This window comes from Corvus hawaiiensis, chromosome 2 (assembly GCF_020740725.1).
Source record: "Corvus hawaiiensis isolate bCorHaw1 chromosome 2, bCorHaw1.pri.cur, whole genome shotgun sequence".
Classification (NCBI taxonomy): Eukaryota; Metazoa; Chordata; class Aves; order Passeriformes; family Corvidae; genus Corvus; species Corvus hawaiiensis.
This window is the reverse complement of record NC_063214.1, coordinates 46,783,919-46,808,814: the sequence shown is the minus strand read 5'-3', so window position 1 is coordinate 46,808,814 and position 24,896 is coordinate 46,783,919. Positions and strand designations below refer to the sequence as shown.

The following is a 24,896-nucleotide window of genomic DNA, read 5'->3' as shown; positions in this document are numbered from 1 at the left end:
ATATTGCCTGTGATGGAATAAATATGCATACAAAATAAACCTAACAGACTGAATATTTTTCTCCTAAGTGAATGTAATCTTTGAGAAATGTTTCAGTGCAAACAGCCAAAAAGATTATTGTGTATGAAATAGCTTTAGTAACCATACAGGAATTTTCCACACTTATCTATCTCTTACAGTAATGAGGCATGAAGTTTTACAATAGTCTTACAGCCTTATGTCACAAGATGGTGAGAAAAAAACAGAAGATAGTCCAAAATATACCAAAAGAAAAGGAAATTAGATATGAAAGTCATGGATTCAAATCATCAGAGTGAAGAAAGTATATAGATAGCAACAGAGACAGGTAACTACTTTGATTTTCACAAATTAGCATGAAATAAAGAAATGCAGAGCAGACAAATATTAATAAAAACATTTCTATTACTGGCTAAGATCTTAAAAGAAAAGAATTACAGTACTTTGAAACACTAGAACAAGATGTTGCAGCATCTCGGGGTGACCTTATTGCTCTCTACAGCTGCCTGAAAGGAGGTTGTAGCCAGGTGGGAGCCAATCTCTTCTCCCAGGTAACAAGTGACAGAACAAGAGGACGTAACCAGAGCAGCAGCACCAGGGGAGGCTCAGGTTGGACATGAGGAAGAATTTCTTCACAGAAAGGGGGATTAGACATTGGAATGGCCTGCCCAGGGAGGTGGTGGAGTCACCATCCATAGCAGTGTTTAAGGGAAGAGTGGAAGTGGCACTCAGTGCCATGGTCTGGTCGATGTGGTGGTGGTGGGTCACAGGTTGGACTTGATGATCTCAGAGGTCTTTCCCAACCTGACTGATTCTGTGGTTCTGTGAAATATAATGGCCATACTGAAAGCCTGGCGAATGAATAATCTGTCCTGAGAAGGAAGAGGTAGGGAACAGGAAAGGGAAACTAGACTGGTAGTTGTAATCACTACACTTCTAAGCCAATATAAGATGTTCCACTGTGATTTCTACAAAGCCATATTCTGAACACTTTATAAGATTACAGTGCTACACAATACAATGTGAAACCCTAATACATATAAGAAACCATATTTTCAATATAGAAAAATAAAGGCTGCACTGAAAAATCTACTTGGTATTTTAACACAGCATTATCTCAAAGATTGCACATTTCAAAGACTGGATGCACCTTTTCTAAGTATTTCTGCATGATGACTGTAGGGTTTTCCAAGCATGTTTCTGCTAACCAGGTACCGCAGAGCCTCAGGCACTCTGTATACATCAATTTCAGGTGAGGATCATTCTCGACCTTTGAAAAAGCAAGTTTTGGGAAAAAAATTAAAGAGCGGGAGGCATCAAACAAAAATATCTTTTACATATGAGGTAGGCAATTTCTAAAGCTTTTAAACCCTGAATAGAATTCAATCACTGAGGCCTATTACACATAATGCTAATCTACAGTCATTTTCCATCCACATCTACAGTAGTCAATAACCTTAAATCACATTCACATTCAATGTAAGACTAAAGGAGAGCACATATTTTAAAATACCTGATAGTTTGAACAATGAAAAACAGAATAAACCAATGATAAAATGAAATAAAAATTTTAAAAATTCACAACATGATTTCAGAATTGTATTTTATAACGTCCCCATTTAGTCGCAAGTACCACAGACAACTCCACAGATAACAGTCAGGAACCACAATAGCCATGTGTGATCATCAAATTCTTCAGACAGACTTCTACATGGAAACTTGATTAAAAGTGCTCTGAGAAGATGATGGAGCAGGTTTCCAAAGGACTTTTCTCCAGATTGGATGCTCAGCTTTAACTCTAGAGTAGGATATTATGGAGTATTGCAAAATACTTCTACTATAGGATACATATTAAAGACCATGTGACCAAGATGGCAACACTGACTGTGAAATACGTATGTGAACATCATAGGCTGTGAAAACACAAATATTCCTTACATGGACAAGGTAAATGTAAGGAAGGACTAAATTTTTGGAGGGCCTTATCAACTGATTCATGGAGAAATCACAAAAATCAAAAGAGCAGCAACTCTTGATTTTGCCCTGATATGTATAGAGAACTTGGCCCAAAATAATCCAGCCTTTCTGAAGTGTGATATTCTTTAAGAAGATACCTGGACTCAAAGCAAATGTCTTTTATCCTCCAGAAATACTCAAAGAAAGCCTTCATAGCTAAACATAAAGGTGAGGACATGAAGGAATTTTTTTCATGGTGGTATACAAAATTAGGTTCTATACAAGTATTTGTAGACCACATTTTAACAAACATCATCCTGAGAGATCTGGAAAGGCTGGATTGAGAGCCAAGGCCAACTACATGAGGTTTGACAAGGCAAGTGCTGGATCACAACCCCAGGCAGTGGCTGGAAAGCTGCCCAGCAGAAAAGGACCTGGGGGTGCTGGTCAACAGCAGCTGAACATGATCCAGCTGTGCCCAGGTGGCCAAGAAGGCCAATGGCATCCTGGCCTGGATCAGCAGTGGTGTGGCCAGCAGGACCAGGGCAGTGACCGTCCCCCCGTACTCGGCACTGCTGAGGCCACACCTCCAATCCTGTGTTCAGTTCTGGGCCCCTCACTGCCAGAAAGACATTGAGGGGCTGGAGCGTGTCCAGAGAAGGGCACCGGAGCTGGGGAAGGGTCTGGAGCACAAGTCCTGTGAGGAGCAGCTGGGGGTGTTTAGCCTGGAGAAAAGGAGGCTCAGGGGGGATCTTATTGCTCTCTACAGCTGCCTGAAAGGAGGCTGTAGCCAGGTGGGGGTTGGCCTCTTCTCTCAGGTTACAAGTGCCAGGACAAGAGGAAATGGCTTCAAATTGCACTAGGGGAGGTTTAGTTTGGATATTAGGAAAAATTTCTTCACTAAAAGGATTGTCAAGCATTGGAACAGGCTGCCCAAGGAAGTGGTAAAGTCACCATCTCTGTTTAAAAGGGATTTGAAAGACATGTCCATGTGGTGCTTAGGGACATGGTTTAGTTGTGGACTATGAATAATGAATTCTTACATTTGCCACTGTTACAGATTCACTCTGAAAACCCCTAACAAGATTGGCTAACACAGGCTTTTTTGCTTTCAGACATTTTGAGAGTATAAACCAGATTTAGTAATACTGCAGAGGGGCTTTTAATTTTCTTCTATGGGAAAACTTCAGAAAGTGGAATTAGAATCTTAAATAATTTAGTTCTCTTAAATTTATGCATTATGTAACACATACCTGAAACCAATCTGCATCTAATTTTTTAATCATAGTTTTAAGTATATTCAGTGCAAGACTCTCTTCCTTTTTAGCCCAGAAAACCTGAGCTTCTTCTAGTTGCCATTCAGAAACTCCATTTCCATTTGGATTGTGCTGTTTGATCTGAAACATAGCTCTTTCTGGAAGCTGAAATTGAAAAAATAATCATGAACAATTCTTTAAGTGAAATATCTGTATCTCACAGAAGGTTTTGTTTTCAGACTCTGTCTCAATTTTCTCTATTTGTGCAGCATAGTCTGCCCATCCAGTGCTAAGAATTTATTTGCAGCAAAGATATGAAATTATTTTTCTATATACTTACAGAAAATCCTGGTTTGCAACAAAAATAGACTAGAATCAAACCTTATAAACTCTAAAATAAAGTATCTATGTTTAACAGTTTAATTGGAGGTAGGGAAATTCTGTAAGTGTACCTACTGAAGTAATGGATTTATAGCTTAGCAATTATTATTACATGTATTACAAACATTACTACAGACCACAGAAAAATAATTTAAAAAATGACACCACCATACACCAATGCCTTCACGTGCCTACATCGACACACGTATCACTGGTAAAGTATCATCCTCACTACTTAGTATCACAATGACAGCACAGAGAGCAAACAATGTTTTTAACAAACTTGAGGCTCTTACAGGACACTCATTGCCACAGTGTTGGTGGCTAGGCAGGCATGAGACAAAAATATCTGACATAATTTTCCCAAAAAGCTTCAGAGGCACTGAGTAAAGCTTGCAAATTCATGAAATCAAAGACAGCTGTTCTACTGGTTTCATCATTGCTCATAAAAAGAGAACCTTTCTGAAACCAAAGTTTGATTTAGTTTCGCATATGTGAAGTGTTAAACACCTTTCCTTTTCGTATTTAGCTGGAACTATTTTCTGTAGAGGTCCTTGGAGGATATTGCTGCTCTGTAAATTCTTGTGGAGTTACTCATCCAGATGCACTACCTAGAACAAGCCAAGACTGCCTCTGGATCTTAAATGCATCAGCAACTGAAAAATACCACTGATACTGCAAATCCCAGTAAGTGATTCACAAAAAGAGATTTACCACAGTGCAATGGTGCTTTGAGAGTATAAAACTTTGAAGACAACACTAAATACAGAGATGCAATGAAGGTATCTCTGCAGTTTTACTCTGGAACACTACAACAGTATGATGCCAATGAAAGCTGGATATATAAAAATGCACCAAAAAGAGAAACAGCTAGAAGAGCATTCTTCACTAAAAATGTCATTTTCGTATTATCTACCTCACAGTGGCTTACACTTACGAACAAAATTCAAAAAACATACCCATAAATACAATTTGTTAATAAATTCTACATCGTTTAAGTCTCAGATTAATTGATTATTCCACTGAATAAACTTAGAATACAGCTAATCCTTAGTACTGTTAAAAAATGAAGTTCTTTCATAAACTAAAAAACAAACATCTGTTCCTGATCTTTCCTGGAAATTTTACCTGTGTATTTTTAGCAGTTCTTGCCAGTCTAGAGAGTTCCACTAGATGTTTGGTCAGGAGGTCTTTAATACATTCTCTTTTGGTATTTTCACTCTCCTTTTCAAGCAAGATTTCCAAAATTACAGTGCGCAGAGCCATGATGGGTTCCTGGAAATGGAAGTCACTGTCTTTGAGAAGCTGGGACTGTCTCTGCCATTTCAAATAAACGTCATTCAGTTGTTGAGTAGTAACAGATCTGCAATTGTTACCAAAAGAAAAAAGACTTGTTATTAATTCTCACTAAATATTAGTGAAATGCAAGATGAGTAAAAACTAAACTGCTGAGAAAGTTCACAATTCACACTTCAAAACCAAGAAATAGTTCATAAAACCCTACAATGGTTACTACATGCAGACTAAACTGGAAGCCTTCCAGTTTTAACAAACATGAAGTACACCACCACTCAGGTGGACTACTCCTCTGTAAACATTCTTGATTAAGCATCAAAAACTTCTGTTAAAGGTCCATCAGCAAAGGGAATCACACTCAAACATAGGACTGCTTAAAAGACTGTAGGGTGACTATTAGCTACCGAACTGGTAGAACTATAGCAGAGACAATTCACTGTTAATAGCACTACAGAGATAAATACCTTCCTGTGATTAAAAAGCAATCTTAAGAATTTAGGAAGAATATTGATGGGAATAGAGGTCCATGAAGAAGATTATTCAAACTGAAACAGCTTTCAGTAAAGCTATGGATATCATTAAAGAAACGGAAAACATTTTTAGAAAAGACACTAAAAGAGGAGGACTCAGTTCCTTGAGTAAACCAGAAGCTAGGAGATATGACTGCTACCTTGGAGTATGAGGGAACTCAATATAAAGGAAAGAAAACAATTATTTAAAACACAATACTGGCATGATATCAAATAATTCAAACTAGACTGTGAATAAATCCAGTCTGGAAATAAAGAGAATCTAAAACTGTCTTCACGTAGTGAGCTAAAATCCTTGTAATTTTTAACACAAACTTTGAGATGTTGATGAATAAAATCTGTTGAGGTCATTTGAAGTTTTGTGCTATGCTTGATTACTAAAAATCCTGAAAACTGAGAAAGTGGTGTTACACAATCTTAAGAAATCACCTGGAGAACAGCAGACCAGCATTTTCCAACTCTCCAATTAGCTGTAGTCTGCAAAGGGTTGGATATAAGGAATAAACAGACTCAAGACTGCCCTTGCACAGCTCTTCTACTTCATTCACTCTACGGATTTAATAGAAAAATAGTAGATTATTTTTATTTAATATCAGCAAGTAATTCCAAATATCCATAACATAGTTTCCATACAGTGAACAGAAATTAAACAGCAAAACTCTTCAGTCTGAAGTTACTTTGTATTACCATTAAAATTTTAAAAAAAGTTTGTCAATAAATGAAAACACAGTAAGCACACAGAAACTCCAAAGTCTGTGTGATAGCTCAGCTAAAGAAGAGCACTCAGCACTGGAATCCACTTAAGAGGACTACAAAGTAAGGGATGTGTAGAGGAAATATATCTTCAATTGGCACACAAATTATATATGTACAGATGACAAACTGAAGTTAAAAATTTTAGCTGAAGTCTGGAAGTAGTTTTTATTCCATGCATGAGTCATTATTTGAGCCCATAAAACCCCATGATAGTCTTTCATGCATAACCTGTGATTACAAACACATACATTCTGTCCATCTCTCTCTAACATCACAGTATTTGCATACAATTTGTTACCTGGCATCTTTAAGACTGTCATGGAAAGCAGAGAATTCCTTATCTCGTAAAGACTGAAGGGCATCATACAATGATTCATGGTACCCTGGACTTCCTGCTTCATCTCTAACAAATAAAACAAAAGTAACAGAATAAAATGAAAACCATATTTCTCTACCAAGAAGTCAATTTTGTCTTTGTGACAAATTGTTTTAGTTGTACATTTTCTGCAATTGGACAGATTGCTGTTTTGCATGATAAAAAAATTGATGCAACCCTTTACATTTTAAATTAATTTAGTGTTTTATAAATTCAAGCTGTTCTTGAATCTTGAATCTTATTCTAGCTCACCCATACCAAGTTTGTTCTGATCATGGCATGGCATATGCCCTTCAACAGGCTGCTTGTGAAGTCCTCCAGGTGTGTCTAAACCATGATCTTAAGACAGTGTAGGAGAAGGGAACGAGCACACCAAGAGTATGTTCCCCATCCTAATATAAGAGTCTTAGGAGAAAAATTCTCCTGACTACTAAAAATTGATGCAGGAGGAGTTACAGAAGACCCCATAATGTGACTCTTTTTTTTTTTTTGCTTTTGCCAAAACATAGTGAGTCTATTCTGTATTCCTAAAATGTGCAATGATGCAGCTGTACCAAGAAGGGACAGAGTTCACACCAGATCCTGGTCAGTCATACCAAATAACTGCTGCCAGGCATCCAGCAGTATCCTCTCTTCAGGAAATTATTCCTTACGAGGGAGTAGCCATGAATCAATACTGGTGTTTACTTATCCAGGACTTGATAACCTCTTGTGGCTTACTGAGCAGTATTTTCCCTATTTTCTTATAAATTAGATACTAAAAACTATCTATCCCTCTCCTGTACTCAAGATACATCTACTATGTGAGTCAAAAATTAAAAATTTCAGTTTAGAGCTACAAACAATCAAAAAGAAGAATCACCTGTGTACAGCTTCCCAGGAAAACGAAAAGCAATGGGCATACACACCAGACAAGTCTAAGTGAAAAACACTGCTTTTCAATTCAGTGATTAAGACGAATTAGGTGACCTGCTTCACAGGGACTATATTCTAATCTTGCCTTTTCAGCTTGGATCTGACCCCATTGCCTTTTACTTAAAGAACTAGCAAAAAGATAAGGTGGTTTACTTGACAGAAGAGATGTGGCTCCACTGCATATTCCTCCATGCTGCTTGGTAGCGTATTTCCTGGAGTTCTGCACACCACTCAGTGTTTTCACGTTCCAGCCCTTTTAAGTACATGGAAAGAGTGTGGCAAAGCCCAAAATTCTGCAAAGCCTGGAATTAAGAAAATTACTCAAAATTGATTTTCGTCCTTTATTAAACTGAACTAGTATTGTTTTAAGGGCTTTGTTTTACTTTAGGAAACAAAGAACCCTTTGCAGGAACCGTAACCATTTCTAAACTGTACACTACATAAGATGAAAACTTTTTAATAAGACTACTAATCACAGTATTGATATCTGCAACTAATACTGCAACTGATACTAAATAATTTGTGGTAAGAAAATAAAAGTACCATATGAAAATTAAATAACGGAAAACACATACATACCTGTGCTACATTATTATAGAACTGGTATAAACATTTTTAGGCTAAAAAAGCAACATATTTAAAGGTTGAAAATAACATAAATTATTTTTATCTATTGTATCAGAAAAACCATGGTTTCATACTGGAGAGGTTTAAAGAACAAGACAGCAAAAATAACCAATTACATTACTTTCTATATCCTGTCACTTTAGGAGCTGGCCAAAATCTGGAAAAATATTAAATATACTTATTTTTAAGTATTTCAGAAAATTCATTACCCATGATGGGGATTGTGAGTGACAAGAGGTCTAGGAACCTTAATGTTTTCAGAACAAATATTGAGTTGTCTTACATTACACAGCTTGGATGCCTATGACAATGGGCTAGATTTAATGAACAAAGAGATCACTTTCAGTCCTAAAACAATTTCAGACTCACTACAAATGATTCAATATGATGAATATCAATTCTTACACTCATTTCCTCTTATAAAATAAGATTACCTCTATTATTCCTGCCTGGCGAGTAGATGGAGAGAGGCTTGTCTCAAGGTCGTATGTTACAAGGGCTTTCTCCCACACTGCTTCATGCTCATATGTTCTTATCCTGTTGTAAGTGAAAAAGAAGTTTTCAATTTAAGTTCCTTACTAGTAAATGAAAGCAACGCCTTTAAAGAACATAAGAACACGAATAAATTATACCGTGCTAATGGCTGTAACATTCTTCCTCCACCACAGCCATAAAGACTGTCAGGTTCTCCAATGCTTCTATAGATGTCCATGAGAAGGTCCTAGAATATGCACCACAAGACAAAGAATTACCTTTTTTGGAGCCAGCTCCAGTTAGTTTTATATAAATTGTATCAGTTTACAAATGTTTTTACAGGCAACATCATTGCTTAATTTTCCTTTATGCAGTATCTGAGCCTGCTATCATGACAGGAAAAAAAAAGTTATGCAGTCTAGCCAAACTCTTCAGGACTACCTATTTTAATGCTAATTTATTTTTTAAAAATCCAGGATGGGGCCTTAGGTGGACTAGTTGAAAAGCAAAAGGCAATAGTACTGCATGAGCATTAGACACATCAGCTATGTAATGCATCTTAAAAGTTATACAAGCACAGTTCTGGAATAATGAACTTTGGAAAGAAGTAACTTAGACAAGGCTACTGGATCAGATTTGATACATCAAATAAACTTGTGGGAGATAATACTACTTCAGTTTTGATTATTACAACTTCTACATCACTTGCTGATTTTTAATGAACATATATCTGTGACAAAACAAACTGAAAAATATTTGCCTGGCTACCACCCTGAAGGCAGCTATTTCAGGAAACAAAGTCTGCTTTGCTGTGATTTAAAACTTGCCAGTTAGTTAGTGTTTCAGGTGAACAAATACTCAATTTAATTTGTCTGGAAGGCCACTGAGTTCTCTTTGAATTCAAGCATGAGGAGAACTTTAAAACACATTCTTGAATTCTACTGGATCTACCTTCAGCTCAGATGAAACCTACTGTTAATTGTAATTATACAAGAAGGTTTGCATTCTGATTATGAAGCACACACAAGTACCTGTAAACTTATGCCAGTTTCTTCTTTACTTTTTTCATTTAAAGTAGTAATAGGTGTTCTTTGACTTTCCTCTTCAAACGTCAAACTCTTAGCTGCTTTAAAAGAAGATCTAAAAGGAATGTTTTTACCAGCAAAGTTAAATGAAATTTCATATAGAGAACTAAAGAAATTCTGAGACAAGACCCAAGAAACAAGGGGCACAAACATTAAATGCAAGACTGTCATCCTCAGGTTATTCAGTATGGCTCTCCATCAGAATGAGGAAGTGATCAGTTGAGCTGGGAATATCAACATCAAGGGATTTTAATACCAAGATGTTTTTTTGGAGAATCCCCCTCACACACCTTGTAATTTCTAATCTTTTATTAAATCAAATTGCTTTGGTGAATGCCTGAAGTGCTCTTTCCTCTGTGAAAGAATAAAAGCAATTAGTTAATGTATGTGCTTACAACCAAACTTTTGTTATATTTTCACTACCTTACAGTGGGTTGTCACAAAATCTAAACTAGTTCCAAATTTTGATCTTGATAGACCAGAAAACAAAGATAATTGTCCATTATAGAAGAAAGCTCCTACAAAGGTCCTTTGGCTCTATTCACACATAATTCTGGCCATCATTCTGGGGTTTCTTTCCCCCCTTGATTAACTTCTGGCTGTAATTTAACCAACAGCACAAAGAAAGTTTCTGATTACAAGTCAACATGACTCTATTTTGAGGCTTGGATCACATTCAAGGACTGGAAATACTTTCCATGTCCATACACACACCTACGGAGTATTTTTAAAGCTTCCTTGACTTTTCATATAACTAAAACCAAAACACTGCTGGAACTCACAAAACATGATCCATTTTACCAGAAATGTCAAGAAAGAGCACTCCTCCTACCTTTCTTGCTGCTTATCCCTATTTATCTTGTCTGCGTAGATTTCTGCGTAGAGCAAGGCTGTGAAGTGAGCAGCACAAGACTGTGCTGCCATAGCAACCTCCAGATAATTCAGGTCTAGCCAGAAGCTGTCATCAAAAACTGTACCTGAAACAGATCTGATTAAATAAAGACTTCAATACTGCTGTAACAGACCTTTTCTCGAACATTAAACAAAATAAATCCAATATTAACTATAAAGCTTTCCAAAGGCTACTTTTATCTTAGTCCCTGGAAAACCCATACCACAAGAAGTTTACCAGACAAAAGGGTTTTAGAAAACTCTTTCAGCATAGTTAGAACCCTTCAAGGGTAGCCATATCACTTCTGTAACAAATGCAAGGTCACTACTGTATCTTTTCTTTTAACCAGTATGTCCTCTACCATGTTCTTTTTCTTTAACCTAGAACACCAACAGATCTTTGAACAGTCACAATTAAATAAGGCAACATTTTGAAAAGCTTGAATTCACCTCTTTTGTCTTCTCAAGTAATCAACAACAGCAAGCATGGCTCGTCGAGATACTTTATCCAAACTTCTAAAATTATGGGTTTCTTGCTCTGGGATGTATATTTCAAAGGAAAGAATATAGTGAACTTTTGTCATAACATATCCATTTACAAGACAAAAAGGTCTATTTTGTAGTCAAGAAAATAACTAAAAGCTTCTTTGAATTGCACTTCCAAGATTAAATTAATAGTTTGTCACAAAATGTATTTCTTCCTGTTACATGATGTTAGTGACATCATAGTAGTTTACACCACAATTTTATGAAACTTTGTATTATTAGTTTATGGATTCTATTTTTTCTTACAGCATTCAGAGATGAACTAACATCATTATAAAAAGCTCCATAACAGACCTCTTCCATTAGGCTTCTGCCATATAAGTTATTCCAAAGTCACAGAAATACTTCTTATTAAATTACTTCATTGCAGATTTTAGAGTGTCTATGGTTACACAAAACCCCCTACTTTCCACACACAGGCCCATACTTTCATAAAATCTATGTTTCCATGTGTTGCTTCTGGATTAAAAAAGAAAATCAGATGGCTACAGGTTGTGTTTTGGTGATTGGGTTAATAATTTTTTTATTCCTCTGGTCATTTCTGAATTACCAATTAAAAGAAGCAAGAAATAGGGAGCACACAAGCAAAGGTTTGATTACTACTACATTACAGTAAGATGCAGAAGTAGCAATTTCTCCTAAAGAAAGCAAAAGCCACATTAAAAATGTATCTGGGCATTTTGTGTGTTCCTACAAACAGAAATAAACCTGATCAGAAGCATTTAAATCTCCCATGTCCAACTGCTTGATTTTTTCCAGTTTGGATTCTGATGGTTTGGAATGAAATTTACCCAGATTACATAGGAAGAGCTTTCTCCTTGTTTTCCCAGGGCAACAGCTTCTACTTGAAGAAACTGGCAGCTACCAGATGATTAAAATTTTTGCTTTGAATACTGATGTTCTATGACTCCAATTTTGGAATTAACATATCTTTGCTGAGTTGGCTACTGCGCCTCCCATTTACCTGTAAATGTTTGGGGTTTTTTTTCTGCTACCAGGACAGTTTTTCATCTGGAGAATTCCATTTAAAGCTTCTATATGTCTTTTTTTTTTTTTTTTTTTTGCACTTATTGCCTCAGTAAGTATCCCTTGCATAGAATTCTTTTAGGAAAGAATTTCTTCACAGAAAGGGTGATTAGATATTGGAATGGCCTGCCCAGGGAGGTGGTGGAGTCACTGTCCCTGGAGGTGTTTGAGGAAAGGCTGGACATGGCACTCAGTGCCATGGTGTAGCTGACATGGGGGTGTTCAGCCACAGGTTGGACTCGATGATCTCAGAGGTCTTTTCCAAACTAATTAACTGTGATTCTATGAATCACAATGTTTGAAGGAGCCTCCATCATTTGCTCACTGGTATCATTGAACTAAGTGCAAGTTTATAAAACTTGGAAAAATCCCTTCATATTTTTCTTAGAATATTTTGGGTCACTCTATACATCTGAGCATAAATTTGCGCAGTATTTTCCCTGGCTGCTTCCAGGGAAGAAATATAAAGTTGTTAATCATTCTCTATCTTACGAAGTGAAACAATTATGAAAACATCTGAGTCGTAGAAACAGCTTGTCACCTGAATTAAAAAATGTGGAAGAATATTGTTCTAGTATTTCAGTCCAGGCTAGTGAGCATCCAAAAAAGTACTTAAAAATACACCTAGCATCACTAGGGTTATTTACACCACTCTTACTAAAAAGTGCAATACTAAGGGTTCCTCTTCCTCTCTGACAACCTGAAGCTTGCATGACTTCCCTCCAAAGAGACTGCAAGACATTGTACAGACTCATTCCTTTGGTGATTTGCCACTGAAGAAGGGAGTTAGAAGATACAGCACAGTAGGTACTGCACAAAAAATAAAACCAACCCAAAACAAAACAAAACACCACCCTAATCTGAAGTTACTGTATTTATTTCAGCTCCTGAGAAAAAGTGCATGTACCATTCCCACTGTCTAAAAACAAAAATCTTACTTGTACAAGGATTTCTGCTAACTTCAACCATAATCTAACTGTAAAGGATGTGAATAGTTTGATTAAAAGGTGCTTTTTGTTAAAATGAACTTACTGCCTTTCTCATACTCTGCTGCAGTTCTTTTGGTTACAACCTCCTTTTATTTTGCTGGAATGGAACAAGTCTTTTGTTACATTGTATAGGAATGTACAGGAAGATCATTATCAATATTAGGCAGTAGTTAAAGGAAGGGTTAGTCTTCTCCAAGGGGAAAATTCAGGTGAAAACTGCTTTTTATTGCTCTTGTTTGAGTAAGAGAGGAATTTGACTGCAAATCAATCATTTTCAAAGGCAGTCCATGACTCAGTCTTGCAGCACAAGACACTGGATAACATCTAAATTCAGCAAGTACTAAACATTATCCAGGTGTGAATAAGAAAATAAGTTAAATAGAAGAATCTTCTCAGATGCTGCCAATGAATAGCTTCAAAATTACTGGTATCTCCACTGAAAAAAAATAATTGGGCAGAAGCTTCTAAATTCTGCCTGCCCACAAGTGCACATCATACATTTGATACTAGAAGATAGTTTTTTCACAACCAGAATCCCTTTTTTAGCTGAAACAAAAATATTATGGCATTACCTGAATCAGAATTTGGAGTAGATCTACTAGATGAGGCAAATTTGCAACAGGCTGTAAAAAACTTCTGGATATGAAGTGACAGAAGATTTCTCCAAGATTCATTTGAGTCATGAAGAAGGATATCATGAATTAGGTATGGAAGCAAAGTTTGACACAAGTCTGTTTTCACCTAGAAAACAATAATGCACAGGAGCTGCTGAGAAAGAAATGCTTTTTGGTTGTCTTTCTCAGGTTACAACCAAACTCACAATTAATCAAACTTGAGAAAGAACATGCAAACCACTCAACAGGGCTATGCTGGCATTCAGTTAAAGAAGCCATATAAAGTTCACTTATGTTTACAATTATCTTTTAAATTCTGTATTTTGAGAGCATATTTTATGAGTACCTGCAATATATGACTACAAAGGTCCTGAATTATTTAACAGCAGAAACTACTAGTTGCTATCAAGACGAGTAATTGTATTTCTTGTGCATCACAGCACACGTACAGTGATTTAGCTCACCTCACACAGTGGCTTCATTAACTGGAGAACTTCATTTTTCACACCTCCACTGTCCAATATTGAACTAGTAAGGTGCTTGATCCAGGTCTCGTGACTTTCTCCCAGAGGAATCCACAGGTTTGTGTCATCCAATCTTTCTAAAGGAGCCTCTGTATCATTGGCAGGTACTACAAGAAACTACAAGGAAAATATACATATTGCAAACAATTAAAAATTCTATGGCATTTTAAAATGCCATACTGCAGCATACACATTAAAATATATTAACTGGTCCTTCAAATTATTAACAATATCAATTTTGTTCATGCAAATGTAAAGTTTTCCAAAGAAATCCGAAAGTATTAAAAACAAAATTTTACTGGTAACATCAACAAGGTCACATTAGGCATCACATTTAATCTACAAATGAAAAGATTGAAAATTAGGAAATATCTGATTTATGGTTAATTATGCACTTTTTTCTGACTTATTTTCCACCTTTTTTTTGCACCAAATAACACTGGAATCCTGAGAAAGAATGTATTATATTATTAATCAGATAACCAAAAATTGTCTGTCTAAATGAAACCACACAGCTTTCTAATGTCAAATTAGTAATTTCCTACATGAAGGGAAAGCTGCAACTGGTAAAATAGAAAGGAGAAACAGATGTACAAAAGCAAGCAGATTTGCAATTATATTGACGCCAAATTTGGCATTTATCAAAGCCTATCTCAAATATACTTTTAAATCTGCTTTTTAAAAAAATACATATATTTCTTTTTTTCTCTACTCCATATGCCATGTATATAAGGTGTATCAGAAGTACCTTTTTCCTAGATGTTCTGAAAGGCTGTAGATAGATTAACATGGGATCAGCTTTACTTTTATAAACTTCCCAAAATTCATTGCCAGACTTGGTGGCTAATATGTTTTTCAAACAGGAAACAGCAGCAGCTCTAACATCAATACTGAAAAAATAACATACACACAACATAGTTATTATTAATTTCATTCAGGTATTTTATTTTCAAAATCACCTTTATAAATATACAAGATAAATAATTCCACAATCTATGTGTGCATCAAATCAGAAATTTTTGGAGAAGGAATATGCCATTGCACATTTTATTACAAAACAAAGCCAGAGTATTTACTCCACAGCACTGCTACCCTCTCCAGCACAGAGGAGATTCTCTGGCTTGCATTCTACTACAGAATTTCTAGGAAACATCTAAGGCTGACTGAGTAAATAATCTGACCCTTGGAGAAGCACATGGTCGGACACTAACAGGTATTAAGAACACTTCACAAGAGTTACTCTGAGGTGATCTGAACAATGTAAAACTTAATGACTACTATTTTGCTTTGAGCTAACTAAATAAGTAAGAATACTCACCAATTATCTGTTAAAGCAGTGTTTATTTGAATTAACATTATGAAGACCCACTGAAGTTTTCTATCTTCAAGTAAGTCTGCTGCTCTAGAATCCAGTGCATTTTCAGCACGCTGGAGAGCTGTGGTGGAGAAATCCATGGGACCTATTTCTCCCAAGCAACTTCCAACAGCCTCTGCAAATGCATGTAATTTTATAGTCTTTCTGTAGTCTTAAGCACACTAAAACAAGGTCTCACCCTACTTTTAGAACTGAGACTGTTATGGGTAAAAAGCAGCAAACATTTATAAATAATCACTTAAGGAGCTTTATGATTAAAATTACATATAAACAAATTTTGCAGCTGAAGACTCATAAATATCAGTTATGCTTTTTAACTCAATTTTCTAGGAGTCTGGGCTCTGGGTTTTCCAGCTTATATCAGATATGTATTTTATGTTTACTTCTGTCAGAAACTGGCAAATGGAAAAGGTCAGAATCACTCATTTTCAATCCCTAAAGGGTATGGTAAGTACAAACAGTAGCCTGTGTGACCGCAAACAGTAGACTGTAACCTCAGTAAGAATTAATCTACATTTTACATAAAAGTGTGTATCAATGTGTCCCTCATTTGCTTTACAGACAAAATACTTTTATTAAAATACACAACTACTGAAAAAAGGTGAAATAAAACAAAACAAAACTGACCTTGAAAATAATTTTTAACAAGGGATGTTAAATGTTCAACAGAAAGAAAACAAAATGTATTTCCCTGCTCTTTCCTTCATACTCTGCAGGTGTGTTGAAGTGGGAAGCACAGTGGGAAGAAACACTGAGAACAAGCACAGTTTCAGTCTGGTGTTTGCAACGACAGCCCTAATTTGCCTGTGGGACTGATTAACTTACCCAGCACTGCTTTTTCTCCTCTATGGTTAACTGCCATCTTGGACAGCTGCAGTAAGCTCACCACCAATTTCACTACTACAGAATCTTCTGGCTTTTCTATCATTCAGAAAGAAAAATAGATGCCAAACATGTCAGTATATTTGTAACGTGAAGTTATTAGAAGAAAACACCACTTCAGTGTCTTTTACCTACAAATATCAATATGCATTACTAATGTTGCAGCAAGTTGGTATTAAACAGTACATCAACTAAATTACTGATTTTTCTTATTCATTATGGCTTGGAAAAATGTCTGTGCATTTGAATAAGCCAAAGAATCCCCTAAACTAGAATGCACATATGCTATTATTTTCAGTGTTTTGATGCAAAAATTATAATTAAATACATTAAATATTACTATAAGTTGGTGTAAGAATGCTATTTGAAACAGTGAAGTCATACTATGTGGCTCCACTGACAGCCCTTAAGCTAATGTCATCATTCTGTTCTAAATCTGAATCCAAGGAATACCTCAAAATTAGGCTTTCTGCCAGGAATTTCTAAGAATTTGATTAGCTTTCGGTTGCCAAATTAACCTTGCCAAATTATAAACTCTCAAGATGGGTATTTCCTTATATATTTGCTCTCTTTCTGAGGTTTTTTTAAAAATAAACATTCTAAACAAAATGGTCTAGGAAAAAATATGTCCGTGTAAGGAAGAAAAAAACCACCAAGAAAGCAGTCCTTTTTTAAAAAGTGCTAATCAGAGTGGAAACCTGGAATTGGACTTTTTGCTTGTTTACATCTTTATAAAAATGAATACATATAATAATATATTTTGAAGTGCTTAATAGAATTTTATTATAAGGCAAAAGCAAGGCAACAGGCCCATCAAGCCTGCCAGCCCATCTCCAGCAAAGCAAGAGAAAGTACTTCTTCTCAGGTCTTGCCTGAGCACATCTTCATACCTAATAATCTCTACAAAATATGTCCAACTTGTTTTAAGGTCAGTTATGTGGTTAATCTCCACAGTAAATTGCATGGTAAATATATTTTGAAGAAATTACACGATTTTTCTTGTATAATTTAATCTGGGATTTAATTCTGGGCTTTAATTCCTTCACTATGATAAAAGTGGTAAGTACTCCCTACTTATGCTTCATCGTTCATACCAGTTCATACACCTACTCCCTACTTCATACTCCCTACTTATGCTTCACCAGTTCATACACCTCCCTCTATTTCTATTCTCTTTCCCAGTCTCACAAGGCTCTCCTCTGATGGAAGTTGCTCCACACAAGCTTGTTGCCCTTTCACTAACTCTGTTCAAACAGAGTTTGGAAACTAAAATTGTAAATGATATACAGGATGTAGGGGCCAAAATGCACTTGCACCGTGGCCTTACAAGATTACAATTCTTATCCAAATTTTACTTTGCCCTTATTGACAATTAATTACATCATCTCTTTTTATATTCCTGTCATGCACACAAGCTGATGGAAACTTGATGTAGAGAAGAAAAGTGAAATGGTCTGGCACAATTATCTGAAAACCAAAATAGGAAGAAACTGAGTCTGGATTGAGGACTGAAACACAATCCTGGCACCTGTCAAAATCCAGCTAAACTAAATCCTACCATTTATTCTGAGAGTTTTACTTTCTAACATGCCTTTAATAAATTGAAGCTTCATTACATTTAAAAGAGTAGGGAGATTCATATACAAGGAAACCCACTAAGCAATAATAAATCAATATACTTCTACATTAACCTGGTCACTCACAATCATGCATGCTCCATGCCAAAAGCTTGAAGGGTATTTTATCCTCTCTATCATGTAACACCTCATCTAGTATTTATAATGCACTTTGCTAAAGATACTTCTGATGTTGCATGAATCATAAATGTCATTCTACTCTGCATGTGAAATTATAATATTACATTGTTAAACATACAAAAACCAAGACAAAAAATAAAACATTCAATGTCAAATTAGAATAGAGTACATCACTAAACACCTAAAACCAGGTAGAAAAGAAATAAAACACATAATCAGATATCAGTACCCTGGAAAATTTTCAGGAGATCCTTCATCTGATCTTTATATTGTTCCAACTTTTTGCGTAAATCATACAGTCCTTCAAGCCGTGTCAAGGGCAGTGAATCACAAACCCCGACTGAGAGAAAGTGATTAATTTCCTGCAAAACAACACTGTATTAAGCACATATAGCATACAAACAAAGGTAAAGAAGTGGCTCTCAGCAGTTCACAATGTGGATGCAAAGTAAAAGTGGAGACCTACAAGTATCTCCGTGGCTGAAACCAGCAATAAAAAGACTCCACATGTCTCATTTAAACTTAAACTACAGTTAGAAAATAATTCTTCTGTGGAAAGTTTGCATTACAAAAAACCATTATATTGTGAGATGTATTTTAAAGTGTAATTACCTCCAAAAGAGAATATGATCCTTTACTGTATTTTATTTTCTGTTGAGCTGCTCGCAAATCTTTAAAAGCGGGATATTCAGGAAAAGGATCTAAGCTTTTGATTGCTTGGTAGAGACTTTCATTATCCTTATTATCTATCACCAGATACCGCAACAAGCCTAGGACCTGAACATCAAAAGTAAACAAAAACCAAAAAAGACAAAGGAACATTTTTGAGCCATATTTCTTATTCAGGTTATAAAGTTTGTATTTCTCTAAGTTCCATTAAACTGGTAAGATGATTTATTTACACTGTTAAAAGCTGTAAGATGTTTAGAGGCTTGGGGAAATCACAGATATATTGTAAAATGGTGGGGCATTTTTGCTCTTCCTCCTCCCAAACAGAAATCAAAGCTTTTACTATCACAGCCTGCAGTTTTATTCTGTCCTTTGATTAAGCTGATTTCAAATGCTGAGATTCAATATCATCTCTATGATATTCACAATGATTTAACTACACACTGCACCCAAGTAGATCTGGTGTAATATATTAGGACTTTATTGTTCTTACCAAAGTGCTGGTAATTTGAAATTTAGACAAATGCCTATATGTCATAACTTACTACCCAAATCACTGAACTCTGGCAGAATTTGTGTAACAGCATATCTACAACTTGAATAAATGCTTGTCAAAGAGGTGCTACACCTTCTTTGGAAAAACACTGCTTTTATGCTTTACTTAAAAATCAATGCAACTGGATATTCAATCCAAGCACCTTTGAGGAGTTTTAAATCTAAATGATGAGGGTTTTATTTGAAGACTTGTATTTACCTGAAAATTATCAACTAGTCTCCATTCAATGCTAGAAGAAAAAATAAAAAAGAAGAAACTGAAAAGTGATCCCTAGAAGGTGGGCATCCCTGCAGGAGTATGATATGAGAAGGTTTCATGTTTTACATCAGTTCCAATACAGAGAAATTTCTGTCCTCCCCACTTTTTTCCTGCCCAGGTATACCCTGACATGTTGCCTTTGCAGATGTGCATGTGCAACTGTTTACATAGAGATATTGTAAATCTGATCACAATCACGAAGCTGTGAAACAAGATTGCCAGGCTATTTTCAGCTGGATCACCACAGCCCTCCAGGTGAACTGGAAGTACAAGGAGGAGGACAGCGTAGGGCTACAGTGCAACCATGGAGATGCCTGTGGTACAATGGGATCAGATTAAGCCAGAAGGCAACATGAGGACTGAAGTGGAACAGGCACACTCTTCTCACCTACAGCTACTAATTTTAAGTCTCTGAATCTTCTTATATTTTTAGCCCCAGCAGAATGCACATAAAAAGCAACACCAGAGGGAAAACAATGCTTGTCACACAACAGAAACTGCTTTGTTTCCTTTTTTAAGGCCTGTGTGCTACATTTCCTTTCAATGATAATTCGTTAAATAAACAGCTCAACTACTGAAATCTATTCTCTGCACACACTTCTTCTTTGTCCTTTAGACACCTTCTCATACCAAAGCCCTTCATCACATTTCCCATGAAATCATCCACAGTTTTTCAAGGAATTGCTTAGCTACTTGATGTGCTATTTGGCAAAACAGTAGTACCAAAAGTGAAGTTGCATTTAAAAAAATTAAAGGCATAGTATTACATCCCAAATAACAGTTTTTATATAAATCTCCAAAGCATAGGAAAAAGGAATTAAAATTGAGCATGAGTATAGATAGAGCCTTAAGAACAGTGAACATGAACTGGAAAGCTAACAGGTAAGGAATAAACGGCAACACAAAACTACCTGTTCCTGAATCTGAGACTGGTCCATGGCAAGAGGTATTAGGGTTCCTACAATAACATGAAGGTGGGTCTCCAGAGCATCGCTGCAACATGTAACTGCTGTGTGGCAAACATGATGCAGAAGATCACAGCAGAGTGAAAAGCTGCGCATGGATATGTCTCTGACTATGATGGGTCTGTCACAGGAAACAAAGCGAAATAGAAGAAATACCAATTGTCACTGTCTCAAGTATCAACATTTTATACATCAGGGAATAATATGGGAAAAGGAAAAGAAAACCAGGAAGAATTTATTCTAAACTTTACAATTTAATAAGTCTGTCAATCAGCTCTAAAGACTTATCTCAGGAGACACAGAAAAACTGAAACACACTGAATTTGACTGATCACTTTAGAAAACGGAATAAAACCTTGTAGAAAAATATATACCAAAGAGAAAAAAAAAATCCCCAAACAGGTTTTAGATTATTATGTCAGGACAATCTTGACAGAAGCAGAACAAAGTGGGAAACATGCTCTCTGAATCCTTCTCTATCCAAAATGACCATCAGTTTAAAAAAAAAATTAGGTTATAAAGGACACCTGGAGATTATCTAGTCCAGCTTCCCCCCTGAAGCAGGGTCAGCTTCAAATTCAGATCAGGTTCTCAGGGTTTTGTTGAGCTGAATTCTGACATATTCCTTGGATGGAGAACCAATAGCTTCCCTGAGAAACTTGCTCCACTGTTTGACTATTCTCACTGTGAAAATCCTTTCCCTTACGTCCAACCACAATCTCCCATACTGCAGCTTGCTGGGTGCTACCCCTTGTCTTTTCACTGTGCACTTCTAAGAAAAATCTGGCTCTACCTTCCCCACAAGGAATCTTCCCCTCCAGAAATTGGAGAAGAGAAATTAGATCAACTCAGTTTTTCCCCTCTGGGGTCTTCCACTCAAGCCATCCTGGTTTGTCATTCATTATCTCTTATAAGACTCAAGGGGGGAATGGCTGCTTCCTTCAGCTTGCTGGCCATGCTCCTGCCAGCACAGCTGAGTACACGGTCAGCCTGCGGTGATAAAAGGTGAGCTGCTGACTCATCCAGCTCCTCTTCTAGACAAACCCCAAGCCTGAACTCATGATGGGATATCCTGGTGATAACCATGGTGGGATATCACCCGGGATATTCCACCCCAGGTGAGAGACTTAGGGGTTGCTTTTGTTCAGCCCCACAAGGACCTGTTGTCCCACCCCTGTAGCTAGGTGAGGTCCCTCTGAACGGCAGCATTGCTCTCCAGTGCCTCAACAGCCCCACCCCAGCTCAATGTTCAACACAACAACTCGTCCCATAATAATGCATTTACCATAAAATCCACACATCTCTTCAATATCTCAGGGTATGAAATGCTTCAAACCAGCCAAGCAACCAATTTATACATAAACTCAGAGACATTTATGCAAATAACTGTCTGTGAAACCCAGAGTTAAAGCTCAAATAAGAAAATACCTGTAGCCTTCTTTGTAAAAGGCAAGAATCCTACTTAAATTTTAACCTGATAAAGGACCAGTTTCCTCAACCTGAAAGCAAGCTAAAATAACATGTAGCAGTTCTCACTTTGCTAGGTACTTACTGGTGAGAATGTTAATGTCAACACTCCAATTAACTCAATAAGCGCATTTTATTTGACATGTGCTTACTTTGCCCCTAACTCCACACCTTAAATTTTTCTCCCATATGCTTTAAATTCCTAAACACCCTGCCATCAAAATCTCCCAACACTGCTTATTCCTACAATTTGATAGCCTAGTACAGATACAAAACCTGCAGTATAGCAAACATCTAAATACAAGGCTAGCACAGATTAGTCCATATTTTAGTAAGAGTTCTATGTTTAAATTCTGAAATTATAAAAGAATAGTGATTTAATTTTTAATTTTAGCAAATTCTAACTAATTTTACTGATTAATTAACATCTGCTAGCAATATCAAAATGTAAGTTTACAGAAGCCAAGGAGCACAGACAGAAGACCTAATTACTTTCTTTACCTGCTATTGATGTGGTGAATCAGGGTGTAAATTACATCTCGGAGGACAAAAGCCCAGGCTCCTCCTAAACTGTCCTTGATCTCTTTAAGTAACAGACCAACAAACAAGTGATAGATTACGAGAACTCTGTGTTTCTTATACATGTTTTTTGTATCTGATGCATGCTTACAAAGAGCTAGAAGGATTTTCTGGAACGAATCCTAAAAATGAATAAAATAGGAGTAAAAAAATTATTCATAATGTCAATACAGATATCAAGAAAAAACTTTAAAAACCTAAAACCTAACATTGGCAAAAAAGCTTCATTATTTTTATTGCTTTAAACAAACAAAAGACCTACAGAGAAACCAATTCTCCAAACAGAACAATAAGCCACATACCTCCTAATTTTCCTTTTTTATTCCCCCAACATGTGAAATGTTATGTACATTTTTCAGAAAGCCAAACAGTTATGGCAATTTTTACCAAGAGGAAAAACATCAAATAAAAACCATTGAAACATCAGGTAAGGATTCAACCTGTACTTTTTCAAACATAATGTTCATGTGTGCAAACTGCACCATTTCACAGAACACAGCACTATAGATTGCAACTGTTAAAACTGTAAACTTAAAAAAAAAAGTCATTTTAAAACACTAGGCAGGTTGTGTAACATTTTAAAAAACTTATTCCACTGTCTGGCAATACTAACTTTTACACTCAAAAGATTTAGCTAAAACATGGTTCAGTAAAGTTTTTTTCTTATTTTTAGATTATTTATAAATAGGCCAAGTAAATTGTTCACAACATACGCAATAACACAGCGTAACTTTAAAAAGATACATTTCTAAGAAACAATGTTAGAAGACAGTAATATGTTTATGATTTATTGCAGGGCTGTATAATTTCCTATGTCTTCATATTTGCCTTTAACAAATGAAAATCAAGTGTCAAAAAATATCACTGAGTATAAAATTTAACACTGTCAGTAAAAGTAAGCAAGTTTTATATTTTAATTGTAGGCTGTATTTAGTTAAAATTGACCAAATATAATTATTTTAGAACATTCTTCAGACATGTGACAAATATGCCACATTCTAAACCATGTCTGGTACACAGAGATTTCCCCAACCTTTAAAATAATCCTCTTTACTTTGCGTGTATTATATAATGTATATAATTACATAATTTATGCACTTATATAAGACATATTGTATAACACGTATATTATAATAATTAATAAAATAATATAATTATATAATGCACTTAACTCTGTCCCTGAATTAAGGACATTTCCCATTTCAGAAGGCAAACAAATGAACAGAAAAGGGTCTAAGGTGGTTTATTTTCCTCACATAGAAATGATGAAAATGTCTAATTTGACTAAGAGGTACCCATAATAGAAATTTTGCATTTTACAGAAAAGTAAAATCATCATTACATACTTACAGGGCTTTTAGAAAGAACTTCTACAATACTTTTTAATTTGCTTTTATGACAGTTGCTAATATAGTCCAAGGTTGCCTTAATCACATAAGATGGAAAATGAGGAGGATTAGGAGCAGGATCCAGTTCCCTAAATGAATAAAAAGGATTTATATTTTTCTTCTCAAAAATCAAACCACTTGTATCTAATACAGTAAGTCTTAATGAATAAACACATTAATTCCTAGAAAATATTTTCTGCTTTCAGTAAGAAGCACCAAAAGCATCCAGAAAAGTGACATGCACCTTATTTTGTAGCTGCTTGTTGTCCCTCTATGGCAGCTTTCTAAACTGTACTTTCTTAACATCCTTTTTTTTTTTAAAAGATAATTTGTCTCATCTAAGGTATTTAGTACAAAAATCTAATTACAAGTCATGGGTAAATCATCTGCATTTTGTAATTGTGGAAACAATTTGGCTGAGAAAAAAGCAATCATGAATCTTGACATAAAAACAGGGTAGTGAGGTCTTCTGGGACCTCAAAAAGAAAAGAAATGCATCATGGTAGAAATAAAAGTGCATAATCTAAGTTTCATCACTCTTATTCTTACCATTTCCTTCTTAGAAAGAAGAGCTTTGCCTACAAGCAGACACCACAGTCTGTTAATAAACTCACTACAAAAAAATTTTTAAAGAGTTCTTAAATCCTCAGCCGTTTAACTTTTGGCAGATTTTCCCAGAAATGCTTTGGTTTCTTTCAACTTAGTATTTTTACATAAAGGTATCTTCTTCGAGAACTTTA

At 35.8% G+C, this 24,896-nt stretch overlaps 1 protein-coding gene across 3 annotated transcripts in view; it reads right to left on the bottom strand.

The window, feature by feature from the left end:
* Positions 1 to 24,896, bottom strand: part of ATM (ATM serine/threonine kinase) — a 59,994-nt gene that overhangs the window by 14,421 nt on the left and 20,677 nt on the right. For all 3 annotated transcript variants that reach the window (XM_048294743.1, XM_048294745.1, XM_048294744.1), the window contains exons 28-48: positions 24,119 to 24,245; positions 22,691 to 22,890; positions 20,669 to 20,843; positions 18,887 to 19,051; positions 18,504 to 18,636; positions 16,461 to 16,556; positions 15,579 to 15,750; positions 15,009 to 15,150; positions 14,201 to 14,377; positions 13,695 to 13,863; positions 11,012 to 11,099; positions 10,503 to 10,658; positions 9,617 to 9,725; positions 8,744 to 8,832; positions 8,546 to 8,648; positions 7,638 to 7,786; positions 6,492 to 6,596; positions 5,867 to 5,986; positions 4,740 to 4,974; positions 3,228 to 3,395; positions 1,169 to 1,288 (exon numbers count right to left, since the gene is read on the bottom strand). In XM_048294743.1, coding sequence (XP_048150700.1) covers positions 1,169 to 1,288; positions 3,228 to 3,395; positions 4,740 to 4,974; positions 5,867 to 5,986; positions 6,492 to 6,596; positions 7,638 to 7,786; positions 8,546 to 8,648; positions 8,744 to 8,832; positions 9,617 to 9,725; positions 10,503 to 10,658; positions 11,012 to 11,099; positions 13,695 to 13,863; positions 14,201 to 14,377; positions 15,009 to 15,150; positions 15,579 to 15,750; positions 16,461 to 16,556; positions 18,504 to 18,636; positions 18,887 to 19,051; positions 20,669 to 20,843; positions 22,691 to 22,890; positions 24,119 to 24,245 — 2,998 coding nt within the window. The remainder of the gene's footprint in view (positions 1 to 1,168; positions 1,289 to 3,227; positions 3,396 to 4,739; positions 4,975 to 5,866; positions 5,987 to 6,491; positions 6,597 to 7,637; positions 7,787 to 8,545; positions 8,649 to 8,743; positions 8,833 to 9,616; positions 9,726 to 10,502; positions 10,659 to 11,011; positions 11,100 to 13,694; positions 13,864 to 14,200; positions 14,378 to 15,008; positions 15,151 to 15,578; positions 15,751 to 16,460; positions 16,557 to 18,503; positions 18,637 to 18,886; positions 19,052 to 20,668; positions 20,844 to 22,690; positions 22,891 to 24,118; positions 24,246 to 24,896) is intronic.